This window comes from Ceratotherium simum, chromosome 19, assembly GCF_057802395.1.
Source record: "Ceratotherium simum simum isolate JZ-2026a chromosome 19, ASM5780239v1, whole genome shotgun sequence".
NCBI classification, from domain to species: domain Eukaryota; kingdom Metazoa; phylum Chordata; class Mammalia; order Perissodactyla; family Rhinocerotidae; genus Ceratotherium; species Ceratotherium simum.
In genome coordinates this window covers 13,849,876-13,875,362 of record NC_141918.1, presented here as the reverse complement: position 1 = coordinate 13,875,362, position 25,487 = coordinate 13,849,876, and the positions used below count along the sequence as shown (strand labels likewise).

At 45.2% G+C, this 25,487-nt stretch overlaps 1 protein-coding gene across 1 annotated transcript in view; it reads left to right on the top strand.

Annotated features, from left to right (window-relative positions):
* GABRR1 (gamma-aminobutyric acid type A receptor subunit rho1) overlaps window positions 1-25,487 on the top strand; it is a 37,207-nt gene extending 11,720 nt beyond the window's left edge. The window contains exons 2-9 of the mRNA XM_087443872.1: window positions 3,744-3,850; window positions 5,330-5,397; window positions 6,566-6,789; window positions 8,141-8,223; window positions 10,697-10,837; window positions 13,147-13,299; window positions 22,530-22,726; window positions 23,860-25,487. Of these exons, the coding sequence (XP_087299998.1) occupies window positions 3,744-3,850; window positions 5,330-5,397; window positions 6,566-6,789; window positions 8,141-8,223; window positions 10,697-10,837; window positions 13,147-13,299; window positions 22,530-22,726; window positions 23,860-24,153 (1,267 nt within the window). The 3' untranslated portion in view covers window positions 24,154-25,487. The remainder of the gene's footprint in view (window positions 1-3,743; window positions 3,851-5,329; window positions 5,398-6,565; window positions 6,790-8,140; window positions 8,224-10,696; window positions 10,838-13,146; window positions 13,300-22,529; window positions 22,727-23,859) is intronic.

Here is a 25,487-nt window from a genome sequence, read left to right as displayed (position 1 = left end):
CACAGAGCAACGCAGATATCGCTAGTCCCTGGCATCGAAGCAGGGAGAGAAGGAGGAATAAACACCCCACTCCCTCATCTCCTTCTAATGCCCATTTGACTGACTCCATAAGCCAGACAGCAGGGCTGCCCAAGTGATACAGTCCACCTAGCAGTGCGTTACTCCCATAGTAACAATTTCATGGTAGATTTAAGTTAAGAATGGCATCAATATCAGGCTTGGGTAGACCAATGGGGGAGACCTTTTAGGTCAAATCTCTTCAAATCAGGCCTTCTAAGTAATTAGTTCTCCAATCCCTGCTCCTGTGGGTACTGGGAAAATGCTCATCAAAAGGCTAAATTAATGTACTGAAGTTCCACAGATTTTCTTTTTTCATAATTTTTCTTTCACATTTTATTCCGGTTATATTCCAAGCAAATCTGGTGGATGAGAGGTGCTTTGTTGATTCGAGTAGCTAGATTGTTGTTAGTGCTGATGAGTGGATTCTGACTCCTAGGACCCTGTGCACAGCAGAGCGGAACCCTGCCTGGTCCTTTTGTGCCACCTTCTTTTGCTCTATCAGACAATGCTCCTCTGCTATTTATAGGGTTTTCATGCAACAATTTTTTCGGAAGTGGGTGGCCAGGTCCTTCTTCCTGGTCTGTCTTAGTCTGGAAGCTCCGCTGAAACCTGTCCACCATGGGTGACCCTGCTGGTGTTTGAAATACTGGTGGCAGAGCTTTCAGTGTCACAGCAACACGCAGCTGCCACAGTCTGACAACCGACAGGCCAGTGGTCGTGGTTCCCTGACCAGAAATGAACCCGGGCCACGGTGGTGAGAGAACCGAATCTTAACCACTAGACCACCAGGGCTGGCTAAATAGACTGTCTCTGGAACATCTTCATTTTTAATTTTCAGAGTAGGCGTCAAAGACAAAGACCAGAAGCACACCAAGATGCTCACCAGTAGGGCAGGCTTGGCCGTAGGCGCACGCGCACCGTTCTAAAGCTGGCTCTTCCCCACGCCTCAGTTGTAGTGATTTTCAGCAGCGCTCCCACCCCTGGCCAAGGATCAGGAAGCAGAGGGTGGGGACAAGAGGAAGGGGGAGCTGGAAGGGAGAAGATGCAGAGGGCTCCCAGCTCCAGCTGGGTGAGAGAGGATGCAGGCAGAACCAGACCGTATTTCCTCCTCTGCAAGTCCCCAGCCTCCTCCTCACATCTTAAGCGGCGCAGCTCGGGGTTGATTCGCTAGTTCAAATTCTTTCCCTGGGCCACTTCTTTTGCTGCCAGCCCAGTAATTTTCTTACTTTAGAAGGAAACTTCCTTGTCAGCTCAGAAACGACAGTGGCTCCTTCCATTTGTGTACCACCTTAGGGTCTGAAAAGTGCTTCCACACACATTGTCTCATTTACTCCTCGCACCCATGTGAGGTCACAGAGCTTTTCCTTCAATGAGTTGAGGAAACTGAGTCCTGGGGAAACAAGATGCCCAAAGGCACAGAGCAGCATCAGAGTGGAGGTCAGAGCCCTGCTTTTCTGTCTCCCGGTCACGTTTTTTCCCTCACAATGATAAAGGGTTTCTTCAGGAAAAAAGATAGCAAAGGACTTAAAGGCGGACTGGGCTAGTTATAAGGGAGGAAACTGTGCATATTGAATATAAAATGCATCAGGACAGTGGTTCTCAAGGTGCTGTGTCCTGAGCAGCAGCATCAGTTGCATCTGGGAACTGGTCAGAGATGCAGATTCTTGGGCCTCAGCCAGACCCACTGAATCAGAAACTTCAGGGGGAAAGGGAGGTTGAGGAATCCAGGTTGGAATGAGCCTTCCAGGAGATGCTGATGCATGCCAAAGTTTGGGAACGGCTGCATCCAGGGGAAAAGAAGTGTGTGTGTGGTACCCTGGAGAGAACACACGGCTGGTGTCAGCGTCAGGGGGAGCTGGGAAGGTAGTTAACTGTTTCTGTGGATTCTAGAGATGATACTGATGGGTAAATGAAGACTGTTCAAGGCCATCGTAGCATTGTTTGTAGTAGCTAAAGACTGGAAGTAACTCAATGCCCATCAATAGAGGACTGGTCACTTGAGTTATGGTACATCCACGTGATGGAATACTATGTAGTGTAAAAAAGAATAAGAGGCTTGGGTTACTTCAATATGGAAAAAAATCCAAGGTATATTTAAATAAAGAAAAAGTACAAGAGTTTATATGTTAACTTTGTGCATAAAAAATAGGAGACCATTTATGACAACGTGGATGGATCTTGAGGGCAATATGCTAAGTGAAATAAGACAGAGAAAGACAAATACTGTATGATCTCACTTATATGTGGAATCTCAGAAAAACCAAATTCATAAAAACAGAGAAGAGACTAGTGATTGCCAGATGAGTGGTTGGGAGGTGAGCAAAATGGGTGAAGGGGGTCAAAAGGTACAACTTTCAGTTATAAGATAAATAAGTCCTGGGGATGGAATGTACAGCAGGGTGACCATAGCTAACAATACCATATTGTATATTTGAAAGCTACTAAGAGAGTAGATCTTAAAATTTCTCATCACAAGAAAAAAAATTTGTAACTATGTGTGGTGATGGATGTTAACTAAACTTATTGTGCTGATCATTTCACGGTTTATACGTATATCAAAGCATCATGTTGTACACCTTTAAACTAATACAGTGTTATATATTGTCAATTATATGTCAATAAAACTGGAAAAAATAGGAGAACTAAGCATATATATTTGTATTCACTTGTACCTATAAGAAACTCTAGACAGACCAGAAACCAGTCAGAGAGATACCTGTGGTTTGGGGATTGGAGTAGATGGAGGCAGAGGTGGGAGGCCAACTTTTCATTGCCTTTCCTTTTTAAAAATTTTTGAGCCCTGAAAATATATTACCTATGTAGAAAAAGTGAAAATAAATAAAAATGGCCCTAGACGCAATGCAGAAGCAGAAGCACAAGAAGCTGCCTCCCAGGGAGCGAGGGCGGTGGGCATGTCCGTGGGCAAGTCCATCTTCTCTCCACGGGATGGACCAGCAAGGGTCAATGGTGCCAGGCTCAGGCCACACCCACCGCCTCCCTCTCCAGCTCAAACGCCCCCAGGATGGGCCAGGAGCTTTGGGGGAGTTCGGACTTATTAATAAGGCTGGGACCAGCAGTTCTCAGCCTTGGTTACACGTTAAAATCATCTGGGAAAACGATTTTTAAAATACCAACTTCCAGGCCTCATTCCCAGACCACCCAAATCCAAATCTCTGAGGTGGGGCCTCAGAGCGTTGGTATTTTGTGTGTGTGTGTGAGGAGGACTAGCACTAGCCCTGAGCTAACATCTGATGCCAATCCTCCCCTTTTTTCTTGAGGAAGAGTGGCCCTGGGCTAACATCTGTGGCCATCTTTCTCTACTTTATATGGGACGCCGCCACAGCATGGCTTAACAATTGATGCATCGGTGCGCGCCCGGGATCTGAACCCGTGAACCCCTGGCCGCTGCAGCAGAGCACGCGCACTTAACCACTTGCGCCACCGGGCCAGCCCCAGAGCATTGGTATTTTTAAAGCTCCTCAGTCATGGTTCTAAACCACTGTCTTGGATCTTCTGGGTCAGTTCACTTATCCAGAAGCTGGAGAAAGGAGGAGGGATATCCAGTAGCTTAAAACAAGAAATAACACATCCCGTCAAACCTGTCAAGAGCAAGTCTGAATGCAAATGGTTTTCATCTGGTTTGGTTGGACTATGTGATCAACCTGTTTTTTCACCCTCGGCAGCCCAATTTTGAAACGAAGCCCTGACATCACCAAATCGCCTCTGACAAAGTCAGAGCAGCTTCTGAGGATAGATGACCATGATTTCAGCATGAGGCCTGGCTTTGGAGGTATGAGACGTGCACTCTTGGAAATCGTCTTCTTTCTTCGGGTCCATCTGTCTGTCCATGGGCAGAAATCAAGCCGAGGGACCACCCAGCTTTGCTCTCCCCTGATCAGGTCTGCCTCGGCTGTGCTCGGTGGACAAGGCACTGAGCCCACAGCATCATCTGATTATCTGCTCTGCCCAGCCCTGCCCCGGGCTTGGCTGAACACGTTCTCAGGAGGTGCCTGCTGGGCGGTGGCCAGGCCAGGCCAGCCGAGTTGTCCTTGGGCCACTGCTCCTGACAGGAGTGCTCAGGATCAGTGAGGCCAGCTGCTGGCTGTGGGAAGGGCAGGGGGAAGACAGGGCAGCTGCAGCCCAAAGCTTCTCCTGAAAACGCTCTGAAATAACAGCCTTGGACTAAATTTCTTCTCATCCGGGAGCTGGCAGATGGAACTCTGGGTACATACCCAAGGACAGAGTATGGTCCGCTGGGTTTAATTAAATGCAAATAGCTTGAGAAAATAATGATTTCTTGGAGAGGGACGCCAAAGCCCTTTGAAGCTTAGCCTGTAGCTGCAGGATTTCAGCCCTCTTAGTGTCAAATAGGGTTTTTGTCCATATGGGATTTTTTTCCTGGAAAAAAATATGTATTTTAGAAATCATTCTTATGCCTTTTATTTCTTCCAGTCAACTTCACCCAAAGAATAAACAGGTTCTAGAAGAGAGTCTCTATCCAGTCCATAATCTGCTGCTGGATCCAAACCCATGTTTTCACTCCATGATGATCCAAATGAATTTCATGCCTGCCCCGCATGCCTGAAAGCATGGAGGAGAGGGAGCAGGAGTCTACAGCCTTAAAATGCTTTCTTTCTCTTTATGAATATTGTTGTTATGGCCTAGAAAGCCAAAAGAATCTAATGTTTTCAAGGGCACTCTGGTGCATCACGTGATCCTGGAAGCTACTCCATCATGTAGCAAAGACACAGATCTGTGGGTTTGGCAAGTGATCTGAATATGACTTTGGTTCTGGGTGCCCATTTACTAAGCAATGCCTTTCTCATGGCCAGACAGAGACACTGGCTCCCAAGAGGAAAGAGGGTGCAAAGTCAGGAGGTAAATATAAAAAATAAAGTAAATGACCTCATGCTAAATAAAGTAAATAAGTAAGTCCCCGGGTCAGACTCCGCTTTGCCCTGTCTTCATCGTATCTTTAGATGAGCACGTGTAATTGAAGAGAAATGCTTTATATTAACCTCACTGTTTCAGTACCACCTGGATGATTCGACAAAAAAAATTTTTTTTTACCTTTGCTGGAATATTCCAGGGAGCCAGCCCATGATTCCACCCTTTTATCTCTGGTTTGACTTCAGCTTGGCATGTGGGAACCCCAAACCTTCAAATGACAAGACACTGAGGTTCCAGGGGAAATGTCCCTCATGCCTGTCTCTCCATAGTAAAAGTTCAAGAAAAAAGAATAAATGCTCTCGCCATGCCCTGTCCCCAGGCCCGGCCATTCCTGTGGGTGTGGACGTGCAGGTGGAGAGCTTGGACAGCATCTCAGAGGTCGACATGGTAAGAGCTTCTCTGACCAGGGCCCTGGGCAGGGGGATTCACACAGGGCCCGTGCTGGCCCAGGAGGTCTGCACACACTAATTCACTGGGTCTCACAACTCCCCAGGGGGCGGGAATTCCCACACTCACTTTACAGATGGCTCAGGGAGGTTGAGATACCTGCCAAAAGCCACCCAATTGGTATGAAACAGAGCCAGGTGACAAACTTGCTTCCCCGCCTCCAGTGCCCAGGCTCTTGCTGCTGGGATGTGTTCTCTGGACAAAGGCTCTCAAATACAGACAGCAGGGTCCAAGGTGACAGCTGCTAAGTAGCCAGACACATCCTACTCCTGCAGATTCCGTATCTGGTTGTGGAAATGCAGAAGCAGAAGTGTCCCTTTTCTTTTAGATAAAAAATGGAACATTCTACAACTTGACTTACAGGATTTTTTAGGGCCTTGCCTTAGTTTGGGTTCCTCAAGAAGCAGACCTGAGACGAGCATTCCAGCACAAGCAATTTATTTGGGAGGTGATCCCAGGAAACGCAAGAAGAGAGTGGGGAGGTGAGACAGGGCGGGAAGGAAGAAAAAGCTGTATGTCATCAAACCGGTTCTACACAAAACTCAGTTCCATTGGGGTTCCCCAGGAGTCAGCAAAGAGCACACCTCAGCATCACCCCAACTGATGGGCCAGGGAGCTGGGAGACTTAGCCACTCCCTGCCAGCCCTCCCCCACCTCACTCTGGTTGAGGGCTGCTTCCAGAGGCATTATCTCTCTGGCACTTGCAGCTTGCCCCGTGTGTGTGTGTGTGTGTGTGTGTGTGTGTGTGTGAGTGTGTGTGTGTGCGCGTGCATGTGTGTGTGAGCATGTGTGCGTGTGTGTGTGTGGGGTGCTGGGAGCCCTCAGCAGAGGGTGAGAAGTGCTGGCAGTAGCAGCCTTCTCAGTGTGGGGCGAATGCCAGGGGATGGGGTGGGGCTCAGGGCCACCTCTCTCTGGAGGTCTCTTGCTGAGCGCCTCTCCTACAGTGTCCTCTTCCTCCTGCTGCAGCAAACCCCGGGGCCTAGAAGCAAGCCCTCACTTGGCTCAGTCTCATTCCCAGCCAGGTGATGCTCCACGGGGGCACAGAGTGTCCTGCTGACACCCAGTGGGTTCAGTGTGTGGGGTTCCCCTCTCTGTCCTCCTTCCCCAGGACTTCACGATGACCCTCTACCTGCGGCACTACTGGAAGGACGAGAGGCTGTCCTTCCCGAGCACCAACAACCTCAGCATGACGTTTGACGGCCGGCTGGTGAAGAAGATCTGGGTCCCCGATATGTTTTTCGTGCACTCCAAGCGCTCCTTCATCCACGACACCACCACGGACAACGTCATGCTGCGGGTCCAGCCCGACGGGAAGGTGCTCTACAGCCTCAGGTGAGGCCCTTCTCAGCCATTCTGTGCCTTTTTTCCTCAGAGTTCTTTTACACCTGAAATCTGGGAAGAAAGGCAAATCATTTGTCTCAACCGAGAAAATCATTGGTTCTACAACAGCAATCGTGCTTTTTGGCTTTGAATAGATAGCTTCTAACTTTTCAGGAGCTGCCAACTTTTCAACATCAAGGAGAACTAACTTTACACATGAGTAAAAATTTTAAAGAGTTACTCAGTCTAGAAAATACATTTGGGGAGATTTCTCATGCTGATACTTATGATTTGTGCCCTATCCTGTATGTTATATTTCAATTTAAAAGTTAATGATGGGCCGGCCCCGTGGCTCAGCGGTTAAGTGCGCGTGCTCCGCTGCTGGCGGCCTGGGTTCGGATCCCGGGCGCGCACGGACGCACCGCTTCTCCGGCCATGCTGAGGCCGTGTCCCACATACAGCAACTAGAAGGATGTGCAGCTATGACATACAACAATCTGCTGGGGCTTTGGGGGGAAAAATAAATAAATAAATAAAATCTTTAAAAAAAAAAAAGTTAATGAAAGTTTTATTTCTCTAGTAGGAGTCAGAGAAATAGATAATGTATTCTTTTCAAAGACTTGCCTCCTTCAACCTCTCTAATTCCCATTTTAGAACTTGGGTTAAAAAAAATTCTTTGACTTCACCTGGCCAGCCACAGACATGTTTTCTATCTCTTCTCACCGTAGTGCCCTACTTGAGAAACTATGCAGACCCTGGGCAACTTGATTTTAAATGGTATTTTGAGCATCACTTTTAAAATATAAAGAATAAAATCTTCTCTTCTCATGAGCTTAGATGCCTTAGAAATGTTTAATTGCTCATTAAGCTCTGACCTGGGGAAGCTTTCCTTCTCCAGGCACTACACAGGCCGCACATCGTGGCTTTCACTACATGCCCACAAATATTGAATATCAATAAAATCAATAAAAAGCAAAAAAAAAAAAAAACCAGAAGAAGTTGGGTTTATCTAAAACAGGAGAACAATATAGGCTCGTATGGTTTAAGAAGCCATATCACATGAGTTTTTATTTCACATTGTTATATCAATTGAGACCATCGCTTCTTTAAAATTCTTGAATGCGGTAGGAGTTAGGGGAGACATTCTGTCTGCCTTACACTGGCCCTGGAGTTAAACATAAAAACTAAGAGTATTCCCACGATGCTATCACTCATTAGCTACTTATCTATCCTGACACCTTGCTTATGAGTTACAAGAAGGAGGCAGTTATACTAGAAGGAAGCAGAGGCCTTTTCTGCTTGTTTTATCATTTTGCACTTGTCTTTTGCAGCCTCTGAAAACTTGGATTTTATGTGTTTCTAGGGTTACAGTGACTGCAATGTGCAACATGGACTTCAGCCGATTTCCCCTGGACACACAAACGTGCTCACTTGAAATCGAAAGCTGTGAGTAGACTGTGCCCAGACATGAGCACACAGCTCCCGAGTAATTCTAAACACCTCAACTCTTGGGAGCAGGAACAGTATGTGTTCCTCATTCATGACTATGCTTTTAAAGTGACTTTTTAGATTGAAGCTAAGTCTAGGGTAATTTTTAAAATCAGGAACAAATTTGGGACTAAAACCTTCTGTTTCCATAAGTCCCTTTCAAGGCTCTCTGGCAATAGTTTTCATCTTTGTTCTGTGGAACCTGGAGGTTCAGGGACACCACTTGGGAGCAGAGGGCTCAGCAAATGTGGGTCTCCTTCCAACACCCCCGGCCCACCACTCACACATAGTCCATCCATTTTTGATCTGTTTTATTGCTCTTCTGAATAAGATTTCTGTTGAAAAAAAGATTTCCTGGCAAAAACAAACTTGGCAACAATTTCCCGGGGGGGATCTGCCACTGTGAGCAGCGGCGGTGGTTGAGACGTTCAGGCACAACGGAGGGACCTCAGCAAACTTGCACACACACAGAAGTCCTGGAAAAGTTAAAAACCAGGACCCAGGAAGAGCAAGGCGGAGGCAGCATCAAGGACTAGCTGCTTCCATCTCTAGCTCTCTAGCTACCTGCTCCGTCCTCCAGTCTCTGCCAAAATGCTTCCTCTGAGGGGGTAGTCTGGACTCTCCCATGACTTCAGCTCATGCACTCCTCCCAAACCAGCACACGCCCACTGGCACTTCCCGGCCAGCATCAAAGTCCCGGTGCTGAGTCTCATTGGCCCAGGGCACCTTTGTAAGCCTGCCTAGGCTTATGCGGTGGATCAGGCGTCCCTGGCTCCAACCATCCAGGGCAGAGGAGTGCGATGTTGATCCCACACGTAGCAGGGGCCAAATGGACAGCTCCATAGGCACTGAATGTGGGAAAAGGGCATCCTAAAACCCAGGACCAAGGGAGTGACTACCTGCTGCACAGTGGCCTTATGCCTGCTCTGCCGTGCAATCCTCATGCAATCCCTGTGAGAAGGTTACCGTTATCGCTGTTACACAAAGAAGGGACAGAACTTGCCTGAGGACACAGCGCTAAGAAGGACTAAGCTTTCTTGTCTCCAGAACCTTGTTCTCCCCACCACACCCAGGCAGCACCATCCAGAATGCAGCTTCTTCCAGGTTGTAGCAGTCACGGTGCCACCAGAGAAGCAGAACCATAAGAGATATGTAGTAAGAGATTTAGTGCAAGGAGTTGGCTTACACAAGCGTGGGGGTTGGCGAGGAGCTCTTGGGCAGGAGCTGGCCCTGCCATCCACAGGCAGAAGTTCCTCCGGGGGGAGACCTCAGGTCTGCTCTTAAGGCCTTTCAATTGGATCAGGCCCACCCAGATTACCCTGGATCACCTCTTTTACTTAAAGTGAACTGGTTGTAGATGTTACATCTACACAGCAACACCTAGATTAGTGTTTGATTGAATAACTGGGTACTATCGCTGAGCCAACTGGACCCATGAAACTGACCATCACACAGGTCAAGGGTTAGAAACAGAACAAAAGAGAGGAATAGAAGAGAGCATCAGGGAGCCCCAGAAAGACCTGTTCACGCACGAGCAGACTGGACCGGCCACTCTGTTAGGTGTTACCTCAGCTCTGCCCAGGCCGCTGGAGGTCTGTTCAGCTGGAGGAAGCAGAGTGTGCACCTAAAGTGGGCGGGGGTGGGAAGACGGTAGCACCAGAGGGAGTGATCCTCGAGGGGCACGATTTTGATTTACCCCGAGTAGGAGCAATGGGAGGCCTTCAGAGAAGGGACTTGTTCTGCTCCCGTCCTTTGTGGGTCTGTTCTTGCTAGAATGCAGCACTTATTACCTGAGTGGTTTGAAGGTATTCGCCATCAATGATGCGTCAGTACACTTTGAAAGAAGAAAGGAAAGGGCTAAATTACTCCCGTTTAGAAGGCTGAACCATATAAAATTTTGCAGCTGTTTAACCATTTCTGATCTACAAATATAGCCATTTTAGGGGCTGGCTTGGTGGCACAGCGGTTAAGTGCGCACGCTCCACTTCTGTGGCCCGGGGTGGGCGAGTTCAGATCCCCGGCGCGCACTGACGCATTGCTTGTCAAACCATGCTGTGGTGGCGTCCCATATAAAGTAGAGGAAGATGGGCACGGATGTTAGCCCAGGGCCAATCCTCCTCAGCAAAAAAGAGGAGGATTGGCATTGGATGTTAGCTCAGGGCTAATCTTCCTCACACACACACACACAAAATAGCCATTTTACTTGGTTTAACCTAATAAATAGCAGGCTGAATTGCTTGGTGAGCCCTTTTGCGGGAATTATGAGCATTTAGGCTTGAGAGCTTTGCTCTGATGACTTCTGGAAGGCTGGGGAGAATTCTATCACAATCCCAATAGTTTGTGTGGCAGATTGGGGGCAGCTTTCCCAGACAGGTGTGTCTTCCCGCTGCCGTGTGCATCTCGTGCCTGATGCTGTCTCCCGTCTTTGCAGATGCCTACACAGAAGATGATCTCATGCTGTACTGGAAAAAAGGCAACGACTCCTTAAAGACAGATGAGCGGATCTCTCTCTCCCAGTTCCTCATTCAAGAGTTCCACACCACCACCAAACTGGCCTTCTACAGCAGCACAGGTGGGTGCGGTTGGCGGTGGGTGGGGTGGGCTGAGGGGTGGGGCGGGCTCTAGCCTGGCTGGGGTGGGTCATCGTCTATTTTAGGAAAGGTGTGAATTGGTTGTCTAATGAGCAGAGCCTGTGCCACTTGGATTTGAAACTAAAGATGGGACTCAAATCAGGTCTAGAGAGTGGTGAGCCCTGGGTGGAAGTTTTTTTGATACCACCAAAGCATCAGAAGTGATAACCGAGAAAATATTAGTAAGGACTCGAACGTAAGCCATGTGAGGCGGTTTACTTGAGACAATCACATTGCCAGTTTAGCAGCTGGCTTCTCACCTCTGATATGATTTCCAGAGCCCTCTGCTCTATAGGCGAGAAACAGTCCAATTTCAGGTCTGCTGTTTTCCGTTCACATTCTCTCTGCTTCGGCCAGCTCCTCTGGGGTGCTCCACTCTTAAGCAATCCTCTTGCTCTACTGCTGGCACAGGCCCTTCTTATGACCTCAGTGCGGGAACTATCGGTCCTCTTCCTGTGGGCAGTGCGGTTGCTGTTTGAACCAAGGGTCTGGACAGGCTTGCCACCTCCCATTGCCTGACTGCGTGCTCTGTGGTCTTCCTCCCAGCACCTGCCTGTGCTACTTAAACAGCTGAGGTCCACTCCATCCCTTGCCTCCTTCTTGACTAATCACATTTCAGGATGATTTTGCTCAAATCCTTATGCAATTTTTATTGCTAAAATATTGCATGATTGACTACACAGGAAAATGCAAACTTTTAAGCACACCGTGGTCTTTCTAATCTATAAGAGGGCATTGTTTTACTTCCAACATATTATGGCAATGCAGCACATCTTATCCTCTGTATACATCACTCGTGAGTCTTGGTTCTTTGAGGAACTCCCATTCCTTTGAGCCTAGCGTTCTGACATTCGCTCTTGTTTTAGTCTGTTCAAGCTGCTATTACAAAATAACATAGATTGGGTGGCTTCTAAACAACAGAAATTTATTTCTCACGGTTCTGGAGGCTGGGAAGTCCAAGATCAAGGTGCCAGCATATTCGGTATCTGGTGAGGCCCGCATGCTAGTTCATAGACGGCTGTCTTCTCTCAGTGTCCTCATAGGGTGGAAGGGGCAAAGGAGCTCTCTGGGGCCTCTTTTTTTTTTTTTTTTTTTTGCTGTGAGGAAGACCAGCCCTGAGCTAACATCCAATGCAATCCTCCTCTTTTTGCTGAGGAAGATTGGCCCTGGGCTAACATCTGTGCCCATCTTCCTCTACTTTATATGGGACGCTGCCACAGCGTGGCTTGACAAGCGGTACATTGGTGGGCACCCGGGATCCAAACCGGTGAACCCGGGGCCGCCAAAGAGGAGCGTGTGCACTTAACCACTACGCCACCAGGCTGGCCTCAGGAGGCCTCTTTTATAAGGGCACTAATCTCAGTTATGAGGGCTTTACCCTCATGGCATAATCACCTCCCAAAGGCCCCACCTCCAAATACCATCAGGCTGATGGTTAGGTTTCAACATACGAATTTGGGAGGGACACAAACATTCAGTCTATAGCACCTTTACAATCACTTTCTGGAACTGTTATCATCATAATTATAACCATTGCATTCTAATTGTCCAGGATGTCAAGTGTTCAAGTTAATATTGCCAAGTCCCCATTTTATTTTCAGTCCTCATCCTCTCAAGCTTATCCTGCCTTTTCCTTTTTCTTCCATCATTCTCCTGTTCCTTTCAACTCTTCCACGCATATTTTTTCCTTGTAAAGAACACAGGGCTGAGCTAAAGCATAACTGGACTGTGATCGTTCACTCTGTACTTAAATGCAATGTTGTGGGTAGCTTGGTGTTTTAACTTAAAATACATTTTTCTCCATAAAGAAATCCAAAGGGGGTTGTTTAAATCTCAAACTTTAAATAATGTGCGTATGAATCTTGTGGGGAGTATTGTTTAAGGGAGCTTCTAATTCAGTAGATCTGGGGTGGGGCCCGAGAGTCTGCATTTCTAACAGGCCACCAAGTGATGGTGATGCTGCTGGGCCATGTCCCATAGTTTGAGTAACAAGAGTCTTAAATGGCCTTCTCAAGGGGTTCCCTTTATGTACAGGACAGGGGCCATAGATTTCTTGCGATGGAGTCACCCGTGTGGTGTGGGTTATCATATAATCACTCTATTCCATGGTTTTTCTCACTTCCACTTTATAAAGGTATGTTAACGTTCCAGGGAAGTGTCCAAGGCATTTCTGATTCCCAGAACAAAATTTGTTTTATGAGGGAGCTGAGTATCTATGGTACATGCTATCTTTTCTTCCTGTGTCCCCCAGGCTGGTACAACCGTCTGTACATTAACTTCACGTTGCGTCGCCACATCTTCTTTTTCTTGCTTCAAACTTACTTTCCTGCCACCCTGATGGTCATGCTGTCCTGGGTGTCCTTCTGGATCGACCGCAGAGCTGTGCCGGCCAGAGTCCCCTTAGGTAAGGAACATCTCAAGTGCACATTCCAGGCATCTGAAAATACGAGTGATTCCTTCCAGATAAAGCCATTCATTTCAAATTGGTCCTAAACCCCATTGGCATTATAACTTGGAAAAACTTCCAAGTTATTCATTTGCAGGTTAAATGCCATTATTAAGAATCTATGTAGAAAAATTGTTTCCAGGTCCCCACAGGCACCCATGCAAACAGCCCACCTCTAGTCTTGTTAGAGTCGCGTTCTGGGGTGGGTGGTCCTGGTCTGTGTGTGCCTTCTCTGCCCACCTGCATAAGGAAATCACATTCTATAACAGAGTTTCTCAAAAGGTGGCCCAAGGTATCTCAGGGGGAAATTGTTAAAAATGCAGGTTCCTGGGTTCCATCTACATATATAGAATCAAAGCTCTGAGAGGACCAGGAACCCGCATTTGGAACAAGCTCTCCCAATAATTCTGGTACATACACGAGTCTGAGAATCCCTACTCTATACACAGTCCATCGATAGCTATTTGCCATCAACTCTCTTCCCCACTTTAAATACTGCATCCCCTCAGTTACACACACCACCATTGCTCAGACAGTCAGTTCAGGGGCTTCAAGGGAGATGGTGACCCACCAGGTTTTAGTGAAACTGGATTGGAGCTGGCCCTTAAGATGACCCCAATCCCCTGTGATTTGGTGTCTGCCAAGCAAATGTTCTGAGCTTAATTTGAAATCCCGGGCAAATTTCCACTGACAGATGCCCTGTTCTTTAACAGTTGTTCTGTGGCTTGAACACTACTGTGCTAAATAAATAAACATTCTAGTTTTAAAAATCTGTCTCCCAGGGGGCCAGCACCATAGCTTAGCGGTTAAGTGCGCACGCTCTGCTGCTGGTGGCCTGGGCTCGGATCCTGGGCGCGCACCGACGCACCGCTTGTCCGGCCATGCTGAGGCGGCGTCCCACATACAGCAACTAGAAGGATGTGCAACTATGACATGCAACTATCTACTGGGGCTTTGGGGAGAAAAAGGGAAAAAAAGGGAAGATGATTGGCAATAGATGTTAGCTCAGAGCCAGTCTTCCTCAGTAAAAAGAGGAGGATGGGCATGGATGTTAGCTCAGGGCTGATCTTCCTCACAAAAAAAAAAATCTGTCTCCCATAAATGAGGTTAACGCATTCTTGGTAAAATTGACCTCTGGGTCCCCAAGTCAACGTTGCTGAGTGGGCAGCCAGGTCCAGCAGGGGGGTGGCTGCCAAAGGTGCCCCCACAGCTGATAATACAGGCCCATGACCACAAGGTTCTACACTGGCAACATGGACACAAAGATAAAATAAAAATAAACCTCGTGGGGCCAGCCGGGTGGCATAGCGGTTAGGTTCCTGCGTTCTGCTTTGACAGCCCAGGGTTCGCCGGTTCGGATCCTGAGTGTGGACCTACCCACTGCTCATCAAGCCATGCTGAGGTGGCATCCCACATAGAAGAGCTAGAAGGACCTACAACTAGGATATACAGCTATATACAGGGGCTTTGGGGAGAAAAGAGGAAGATTGGCAACAGATGTTAGCTCAGGGCCAATCTTCCTCAAAAAAAGAAAAAAACAAAAAATAAAATAAACCTTGTGCACTTTTTTTTGAGAAGTAGTTATAAGAAACATATGTACCTGCTCATATATGTAACTTTTGTTTTATTTTTTTTTATTTTATTTTTTATTTTTTAAATTTTTTGTTTATTGCAGTAACATTGGTTTATAACATTGTAAAAATTTCAGGTGTACATCATTGTACTTCTATTTCTGCATGGACTACATCATGTTCACCACCAAAATACTAATTACAACCCATCACCACACACATGTACCGAATTATCCCTTTCACCCTCCTCCCTCCCCCCTTCCCCTCTGGTAACCACCAATCCAATCTCTGTCCCTATGTTTGTTTATTGTTGTTATTATCTACTACTTAATGAAGGAAATCATACGGTATTTGACCTTCTCCCTCTGACTTATTTCACTTTGCATTATACCCTCAATGTCCATCCATGTTGTCACAAATGGCTGGATTTCATCGTTTCTTATGGCTGAGTAGTATTCCATTGTGTATATATGCCACAGCTTCTTTATCCATTCGTCCCTTGATGGGCACTTAGGTTGCTTCCAAGTCTTGGCTATCGTGAATAAGGCTGCAATGAACACAGGGGTGCATGTACCTTTGCAAATTGGTGTTTTCAAGTTCTTTGGATAAATACCCAACAGTGGAATAGCTGGATCATATGGTAGTTCTATCCTTGATTTTTTGAGGAATCTCCATACTGTTTTCCATAGTGGCTGCACCGGTTTGCACTCCCACCAGCAGTGTATGAGAGTTCCCTTCTCTCCACATCCTCTCCAACACATGTTGTTTCCTGTCTTGTTAATTATAGCCATTCTGACGGGCGTGAGGTGATATCTCATTGTAGTTTTGATTTGCATTTCCCTGATAGTTAGTGATTTTGAAAATCTTTTCATGTGTCTGTTGGCCATCTGTATATCTTCTTTGGAGAAATGTCTGTTCAGGTCTTTTGCCCATTTTTTAATTGGGTTGTTAGTTTTGTTGTTGTTGAGATGCATGAGTTCTTTATATATTTTGGAGATTAAGCCCTTATCAGAAGTGTGGTTTGCAAATATCTTCTCCCAATTGTTAGGTTGTCTTTTCGTTTTGTTGATGGTTTCCTTTGCTGTGCAGAAGCTTTTTAGTTTGATGTAGTCCCATTTGTTTATTTTTTCTATTGTTTCTCTTGCCCGGTCAGATGTGGTGTTTGAAAAGATGTTGCTAAGACCGATGTCGAAGAGCATACTGCCTATGTTTTCTTCTAGAAGTTTCACAGTTTCAGGTCTTACATTCAAGTCTTTAATCCATTTGGAGTTAATTTTTGTGTATGGTGTAAGGTAAGGATCTACTTTCATTTTTTTGCATATGGCTATCCAGTTTTCCCAACACCATTTGTTGAAGAGACTTTCTTTTCCCCATTGTATGTTCTTGGCTCCTTTGTCAAAGATTAGCTGTCCATAGATGTGTGGGTTTATTTCTGGGCTTTCGATTCTATTCCATTGATCTCTGTGTCTGTTTTTGTGCCAGTACCATGCTGTTTTGGTTACTATAGCTTTGTAGTATATTTTGAAATCAGGGAGTGTGATACCTCCAGCTTTGTTCTTTTTTTCTCAGGATTCCTTTAGCTATTCGGGGTCTTTTGTTGTTCAATATAAATTTTAGGATTCTTTGTTCTATTTCTGTGAAAAATGTTGTTGGAACTTTGATAGGGATTGCATGGAATCTATAGATGGCTTTAGGAAGTATGGACATCTTAACTATGTTAATTCTTCCAATCCAAGAGCACGGAATATCTTTCCATTTCTTTGTGTCTTCTTCAATTTCTTTCAGAAATGTTTTATAGTTTTCGGTGTACAGATCTTTCACCTCTTTGGTTAAGTTTATTCCTAGGTATTTTATTCTTTTTGTTGCAATTGTAAATGGGATGGTATTCTTAATTTCTCTTTCTGCTACTTCGTTGTTAGTGTACATAAATGCAACTGATTTTTGTATGTTGATTTTGTATCCTGCAACTTTACCATATTCATTTATTACTTCTAAAAGTTTTCTGGTGGATTCTTTAGGGTTTTCTATATATAAAATCATGTCATCTGCAAATAGTGACAGTTTTACTTCTTCCTTTCCAATTTGGATCCCTTTTATTTCTTTCTCTTGCCTGATTGCTCTGGCTAGGACTTCCAATACTATGTTAAATAGGAGTGGTGACAGTGGGCATCCTTGTCTGGTTCCTGTTCTTAGAGGGATAGCTTTCAGATTTTCACCATTGAGGATGATATTAGCTGTGGGTTTCTCATATATGGTCTTTATTATGTTGAGGTACTTTCCTTCTATACCCATTTTATTCAGAGTTTTTATCATAAATGGATGCTGGATCTTGTCAAATGCTTTCTCTGCATCTATTGAGATGATCATGTGATTTTTGTTCTTCATTTTATTAATGTGGTGTATTACGTTGATTGATTTGCGAATGTTAAACCATCCCTGCATCCCTGGAATAAATCCCACTTGATCATGGTGTATAATCTTTTTAACATATTGTTGTATGCGATTTGCTAGTATTTTGTTGAGGATTTTCGCATCGATGTTCATCAGTGATATTGGCCTGTAATTTTCTTTTTTTTGTGTTGTCCTTGTCTGGTTTTGGTATCAGGGTAATGTCAGCTTCGTAGAATGAGTTAGGGAGCTTCCCCCCTCCTCAATTTTTGGAAGAGTTTGAGAAGGATAGGTATTAAGTCTTCTTTGAATGTTTGGTAGAATTCACCAGGGAAGCCGTCTGGCCCTGGACTTTTATTTTTGGGGAGGTTTTTGATTACTGTTTCAATCTCCTTACTGGTGATTGGTCTATTCAAATTCTCTACTTCTTCTTGATCCAGTTTTGGAAGGTTGTATGATTCTAAGAATTTATCCATTTCTTCCAGATTGTCGAATTGGTTGGCATATAGCTTTTCATAGTATTCTCTTATAATCTTTTGTATTTCTGAGGTGTCTGTTGTAACCTCTCCTCTTTCCTTTTTGATTTTACTTATTTGTGCCTTCTCTCTTTTTTCTTGGTGAGTCTAGCTAAAGGTTTGTCTATTTTGTTGATCTTTTCAAAGAACCAGCTCTTGGTTTTATTAATTTTTTCTATTTTTTTTTGGTCTCTATTTCATTAATTTCTGCTCTGATTTTTATTATTTCCCTTCTTCTACTGATTTTGGGCTTTGTTTGTTCTTCTTTTTCCATTTCCTTTAGGTGCATTGTTAGATTGTTTATTTGAGATTTTTCTTGTTTGTTGAGATATGCCTGTATCGCTATAAACTTCCCTCTTAGAACTGCTTTTGCTGTATCCCATAAATTCTGGCATGTCGTATTTTCATTTTCATTTGTCTCCAAGTATTTTTTGATTTCTTCTTTGATTTCTTCGTTAACCCAGTCGTTGTTCAGTAGCATTTTGTTTAATCTCCATGTATTTGTGGCTTTTCTGATTTTCTTCCTATAGTTGATTTCTAGTTTCATACCGTTGTGGTCAGAAAAGATGCTTGGTATTATTTCAATCTTCTTAAATTTATGGAGACTTGTTTTGTGGCTTAATATGTGGTCAATCCTGGAGAATGTTCCATGTGCATTTGAAAAGAATGTGTATTCTTTGGTTTTTGGATGGAATGCTCTGTATATATCTACTAGGTCCATCTGTTCTAGTGTGTCGTTTAAGGCCAATGTTTCCTTATTGATCTTCTGTTTGGATGATCTATCCGTTGGTGTAAGTGGAGTGTTAAAGTCCCCTACTATTATTGTGTTACTGTCTATTTCTGTTTTTATGTCTGTTAATAATTGCTTTATATATTTAGGTGCACCTACATTGGGTGCGTAGATATTTACAAGTGTTATAGCCTCTTGTTGGATTGTTCCCTTGATCATTATGTAATGCCCTTCTTTGTCTCTTTTTACAGTTTTTGTTTTAAAGTCTATTTGGTCTGATATGAGTACTGCTACCCCAGCTTTCTTTTCATTGCCATTTGCGTGGAGTATCTTTTTCCATCCCTTCACTTTCAGTTTGTGAGTGTCTTTAGGTCTGAAGTGTGTCTCTTGTATGCAGCATATATATGGGTCTTGTTTTTTTATCCAGTCAGCCACCCTATGCCTTTTAATTGGAGCATTTAGTCCATTGACATTTAAAGTAGCTATTGATAAGTATGTACTTACTGCCATTTTTTAACTTTTTTTTTTCCCTCAGTGTTTTAGTAGTCCTCTGTTCCTTACTTCTTCTATACAGAATTGATGGTCACTTTAGTTTGACCTCTGTCTGAAAGCTGTGCTCTTTAGCTCCCCTCCTCCCTCCTTTTATGTTTTTGATATCATATCTAACCTCTTTTTTGTGCATTTGTATCCATTACATTCTAATCGTGGAAATAGATAATTTTTCCTATTTGTGGTCTTCTCTTTTCCCCTTAAATCAGTCCCTTTAACATTTCTTGTAACACTGCTTTCTTGGTGACAAACTCCTTTAATTTTTGCTTATCTGGGAAAATTTTGATCTCTCCTTCCATTTTGAACGATAACCTTGCTGGGTAGAGTATTCTTGGCTGTAAGTTTTTTCCCTTTAGCACTTTAAATATATCGTGCCATTCTCTTCTAGCCTGTAAGGTTTCTGCTGAGAAGTCAGCTGATAGCCTTATGGGGTTTCCTTTGTATGTAACTTGACATTCTCTTGCGGCTTTTAGGTTTCTCTCTTTATCTTTAATTCTGGACATTTTGGTTATGATGTGTCTTGGTGTGGGCCTCTTTGGGTTTATCTTGTTTGGGGCTCTCTGTGCCTCCTGTACCTGGATGTCTGTTTCCTTCCTTAGGTTAGGAAGTTTTCATCTATTATTTCTTGAAATAGATTCTCTGCCCCCTTGTCTCGCTCTTCTCCTTCCGGGACACCTATAACACGGATGTTAGTGCGCTTGATGTTGTCCCAGAGGTCCCTTAGACTGTCCTCACTCTTTTTAATTCTTTTCTCTTTTACCTGTTCACCTTGGGTAATTTCTTCTAGTCTTTCTTCCAGCTCACAGACCCGTTCTTCTGTATCCTCTACTCTGCTTTTGAGTCCCTCTAATGAATTTTTCATTTCCAGTATTGTATTCTTCATTTCTGATTGGTTCTTTTTTATATCTTCCATTTCTTTGTTGACATTCTCACTGAGTTCATCTATTCTTCTCCCCAGATCAGTGAGCATCCTTAACACTCTTAGTTTGAACTCTCTGTCGGGTAGGTTGCTCATTTCTGTTTCACTTAGTTCCTTTTCTGGGGTTTTGTCCTGTTCCCTTACTTGGAATGTATTCTTTTGCCTCCTCATTTTCCTCTTTCCCTGTGCTTGTGTCTACGTATTAGGTAGGTCAGCTATGTCTCCTGCTCTTGGATAGGTGACCTTATGTAAGTGACGCCTTAGGAGGCTTCCAGTGTGCTTCCCTCAGTTCTCAATGTTCCAGGGGTGGCCCCTATGTGGGCTACGTGTGTCCTTCTATTGTGGCCTGTTAGCTCTCCCTATAGGCGCCCAGGGAGGCTGAGTTATGCTCCTGGCCAGCTGTTGTAATGCTCAGCTGCTTGTAGTTGTTGTGGGCCCTTCAGTCTCTTTATCAGGTGTGGGGAGCCCCAGCACAGTTGGCTGTAAGTTCTAATACCACATTTGTGTTGCAGTATTTCTTTTCAGTGAGTAGGCCCCCAGTGTGGCAGGTTGTTAGGCTCAGGGCCTTACAATTGCTGTAAACCTCTAGCCTATTAGGTCTCTTGTCAGCTCTCTGAGGATTGCAGCTGGGTGGGGCTGGCCTCAGGCACAGGAGCACCCAATTGTTTCAGGCTTTGGAAGGTGGGGCAAACCTCCTATGTGGGTCTTTGAGAAGCACAAGTCTTCTGCAGCTGACAAGCCCTGTTGCCCACAGGTCCACACACAGTCAACACAGTCCTGCCCCGTGTGAGTGCCCCGACCTCCCCAAGCGGACCCAGTCTGTCCATGGCGGGAGCCCCACACACTCCGCCACCGCCCCACACTCTCCACCCGCTCCTTGTGCACACCCTGCCCCGCTCAAGTCAGCTCATTTGCCAGGCTGCAGAGAATCCAGTCACCAATCTATGCAGGCCCACACGTTGCCTGAGGGCTTGTTGTTGGGTGGGGCCAGTCTCTAGGGTGGGCTGCCTGCCCTGGCTGAGCTGGATTAAATCGGTGCTCTAGCGGGTGGAGCAGACCCTGGGCTAGCAGGTCTCAGGGAGAACTCCAATGGCGTCTGTGTCAGCACGCTCACACCAGGCCACAACAATGGCCGCCGCCAATGTCCCAGTCCCTGGAGAGGTCTCACCCCTCACCGAGATGCACTCAGGGCCGATTAGGTGAGTCTCTTGTCACCGAAGCACTGTGCACCTTTCTTTCTGGTGATTTTAGGATGCTTTCTGGAACGGGTGAGTTTGTGCGCAGGCCCTTTAAGAGCCAGTTTTAGTTTCTTTGTGAACCGGGTTTTCTGGGGGTGCTCCCCAATGGTTTAGTAGCAGGCACAGTCAGATATTATGCCGCTGGTATCGATTGTGCTGGGTCCACAAAATGCCCACAGCAGGGGCGCTCCCCGGCTCAGGACCCCGCGCCTCCAGGGAGGCTGCGTACCTGTGAGCTGCTCCCGGCGGCCGTGAAGCTGGCGGCTTGTGAAGGCGGCGTTTTTCCTCTCCAGAAGGGAGTCTCTGCCTCTTCTACCTCAGTTAGGATTTTCCGTTGTTGCAGGAGTTCCTCTCATCCAGTTTTCAGTTCTGTCTCAGGGGTAATTTTTCCACGAGTAGCTGTAAATTGGCTGTGTCCACGGGAGGAGGTGAGTTCAGAGTCTGCCTACGCCGCCATCTTGACTCCCTATTTTTTTTTTATTATTTATTTTTTTTGTGAGGAAGATCAGCCCTGAGCTAACATCTGCCAATCCTCCTCTTTTTGCTGAGGAAGACTGGCCCTGGGCTAACATCCGTGCCCCTCTTCCTCCACTTTATATGGGACGCCGCCACAGCATGGCCTGCCAAGCTGTGCGTCTGTGCGCGTCCCAGGATCTGAACCGGCAAACCCCCAGCCGCCGCAGTGGAGCACGCGCACTTAACCGCTTGCGCCACCCAGCACCCGTAATCTTTGTTTTAAACAATTGAATAGGGCCGGCCCCGTGGCTTAGCGGTTAAGCGGGCGCGGTCTGCTACTGGCGGCCCGGGTTCGGATCCCAGGCGTGCACGGACGCACCGCTTCTCCAGCCATGCTGAGGCCGCGTCCCACACACAGGAACTAGAAGGATGTGAGCTATGACATACAACTATCTACTGGGGCTTTGGGGGAAAAAATAAATAAATAAAATTATAAAAAATAAAAAAAATAAATAAACAATTGAATAGAAATAAATGTCTTACTGCCAAAATATCTGGGGCTCTCTGCAGAAGGACAAATGATACGGGTGCCATGATGAATACGCAGCTATACAGAGGGGAAAGGGTGAGCACGAGGGGTGGAGGAAGAGGAGAAGCTGCGTAAAAGCTAAATCTCGGAAGATGAGTAGGTGTTTGCTAGACAGAGGGGCGGGGTGGAGACATTCTAGGCCAAAGCAGCAGGAGAGACACAAGAAGGACGCACGAGGCTGTCCAGCGTGTTGGGTGAAAGATAAACATGAGCTTATTGCTCACTGTTTGCAGGAATCACCACGGTGCTGACCATGTCCACCATCATCACGGGCGTGAACGCCTCCATGCCCCGCGTCTCCTACATCAAGGCCGTGGACATCTACCTCTGGGTCAGCTTCGTGTTCGTGTTCCTCTCGGTGCTGGAGTATGCAGCCGTCAACTACCTGACCACCGTGCAGGAGCGGAAGGAACGGAAGCTGCAGGAGAAGGTGACTATCATGAGCTAAAGTGCCTGCTCAGGGAGGGAGCGTGGTCCAGCTCCGGACCTTGGGCAGGTTAGACCCTCTCTGTAAGACGGGAGAATGACAGCCCCTCCTCCACTTACGTCACAGGTTGGCATGAAGAGCAAACAAAATAATATGTTAAAATAGTGTGAAATTTACTCTGGGCTATATTTTTCATTCATTCAGACATTTATTTAGCACCTACCATGTACCAGGAACTGCTAAGCCAAGTTAACTAAGACATAGGTCCCTTTAATCTTGGTGGTATTCATGGTTTAGTGATAAAAATAAATGACAATTCAACATGGTGGGACAAATTATGACCATAGAAGTGTAACAAAAGAAACTTCCAGGGAAGCACATACTTCATTCTAGGAAATTCCTTCATATGTGACCTCGTCCATCTCCCATTATTTCTCAGATCATCTTCCCTCCACCTGTCTTTCCTTTCTTCCTCCTGTCTGCATTCGATGGTTAGCTCCTCCATAAAACTCAAACTATTTTGGAGTAAACGATTCCCACAATGCCACATCTTTCCAATTCTCCCCACCACACACCCACACCTACACCCACACCCACATACACACAAGTAACAGTAACATTTTTATCAGGGCTCATATCAGTTTATGATCTCATGGAGAACAGGGCAATTATCTGATCAAGAACATTCTTGGGCCGCCTGGTGGCATAGTGGTTAAGTTCGTGCGCTCTGCTTCAGTGGCCTGGGGTTGGAAGGTTTGGATCCCGGTGCGGACCTACACGTGGGTCACAAAGCCACGCTGTGGCAGCGTCCCATATACAAAATGGAGGAACATTAGCACAGATGTTAGCTTAGGGCCAATCTTCTTCAACATAAAAAAAAAAAAAAGAACATTCTTGTTGGTCTCTGACATGACATGTTTCCTAAGAGTTGATATGTACACTTCAAACAAAAATGGATTCCTGCTATTTTAGAGTGTTTCCAGTGCCACCACCATTATTTTCCCATCCCCCAACTCCTAACTGGGAATAAAAGAAACTAGAAAAGGGCAACACCCTCCACTACGCAGTTTCTTTTGAAAGGCTTCTGAGAGATGGGGCTCAGCTTGCATCCGTAAGTGTGTTTGCTGTGTTCGCAGCTCCCCTGCACCTGCGGATTACCTCAGCCGCGTGCTGTCATGCTGGATGGCAGCTACAGCGATGGGGAGGTGAATGACCTGGGCAACTGCATGCCCGAGAATGGAGAGAAGCCCGACAGGATGATGGTGCAGCTGACCCTGGCGGCGGAGAGGAGCGCCCCCCAGAGGAAAAGTCAGAGGAGCAGCTATGTGAGCATGAAGATCGACACCCACGCCATTGATAAATACTCCAGGATAATTTTTCCAGCGGCATACATTTTATTCAATTTAATATACTGGTCTATTTTCTCATAAATGCTTGTAATTCTATAAATTTCACATTCTTCTGTATGTACTACAGAAATACCTGTATGATGAAAAATAATTTAAGGTTATGATAAGAAAGTTCCCAGTACCCACCTTTCTCCAGCTTTCCAAAAATACATTGACAAGACAGTTACTGGTTTAATTTGCACTTATTAACCATCTACTGAATTCGCAGCATTATACTCGGTGCTGATAGTTGTTACTGGGTCCCCTGCAAAAGCACACTGCCAGTGTTGTGGTCGCACTGTAGTTCAACCTCTCTTAGACCCTAGATGCTCATTCACATGAATGATGTCCTTTACGTGAACGTCATTATAGTCTCTGGACTAGGTGGAATTCGGAAGCACCTAAAATTCATTTGCATGGAATATATATGCACCTAAATCTCCACTTTGACCAAAAGTCATGCTTCAGTTTACAGCCTATTACCTTTCTTTACGCATTTTCTCATGTTTATTTCAACATGAGGCAATAATAATATTCCTATTTGTATTTACATCTTGTGGTTCATGAGGTTTCATCTTTTCACAGGAAAAGCTCCTTAGATTGGTGTGATGGCTTCTGATTTTGGTGGGAATTTCCCGGGTAGGGAAACTTTGATGAGGGTGTATGCATGCATTTTGTCAGTTTTGTCAGAGAGATCACTAGCCTAGGAAACTTGTGTTTAAGTGTTTCCTATGTCATGATCTTTGCTTCATGCATCTCCACCTTGGAGCACATCCTAGTTCAAGCTGAAGTAAGTCCTTTCTCAGTAATGTGATATCTTCACTGAGGAACTTGGGAATAGACTGATTTTTTTCTGCATAAACATTTCAAGAAAATGCATAATTTGGGACTAGTTGTAACTCATTAGGAGGAGAAATGGCTTCTGAAGAAAAGAAGAACACAAAAACAAAAAGAAATGGGAAGACATTACTGGAAATCTCCACTTATACTCAGTGAATACCAGCATTTTCTATGAGCCAGAAAACAATGGCCACTGATCTCAGGGCCTAGGATCAAGGAGAGGGTTCTAAGTTGATGTATTATTTAAAAACAAATAGTTATTCATACTATATATGTACAGGATCAACCCTCACCAAAATTATCTAAATCGTATTTGTTTGAAACTCACTTTAATGAAGTGAATTCTATTCACAATGTCATTTTCATTCCAAAGTTGATTTGATCATCCATACTAAATAATATCATGATATTTCTTCATATGAGGGTTTTTGTAATTTGAAAAAAAAACATATTTGCACAAATCCTAGTTACAAGGCAATCTCCCATTTTCCCCGATAAAAGTTCATCAAAAGAAAGTTTTTGGGCATTAAGTAGAT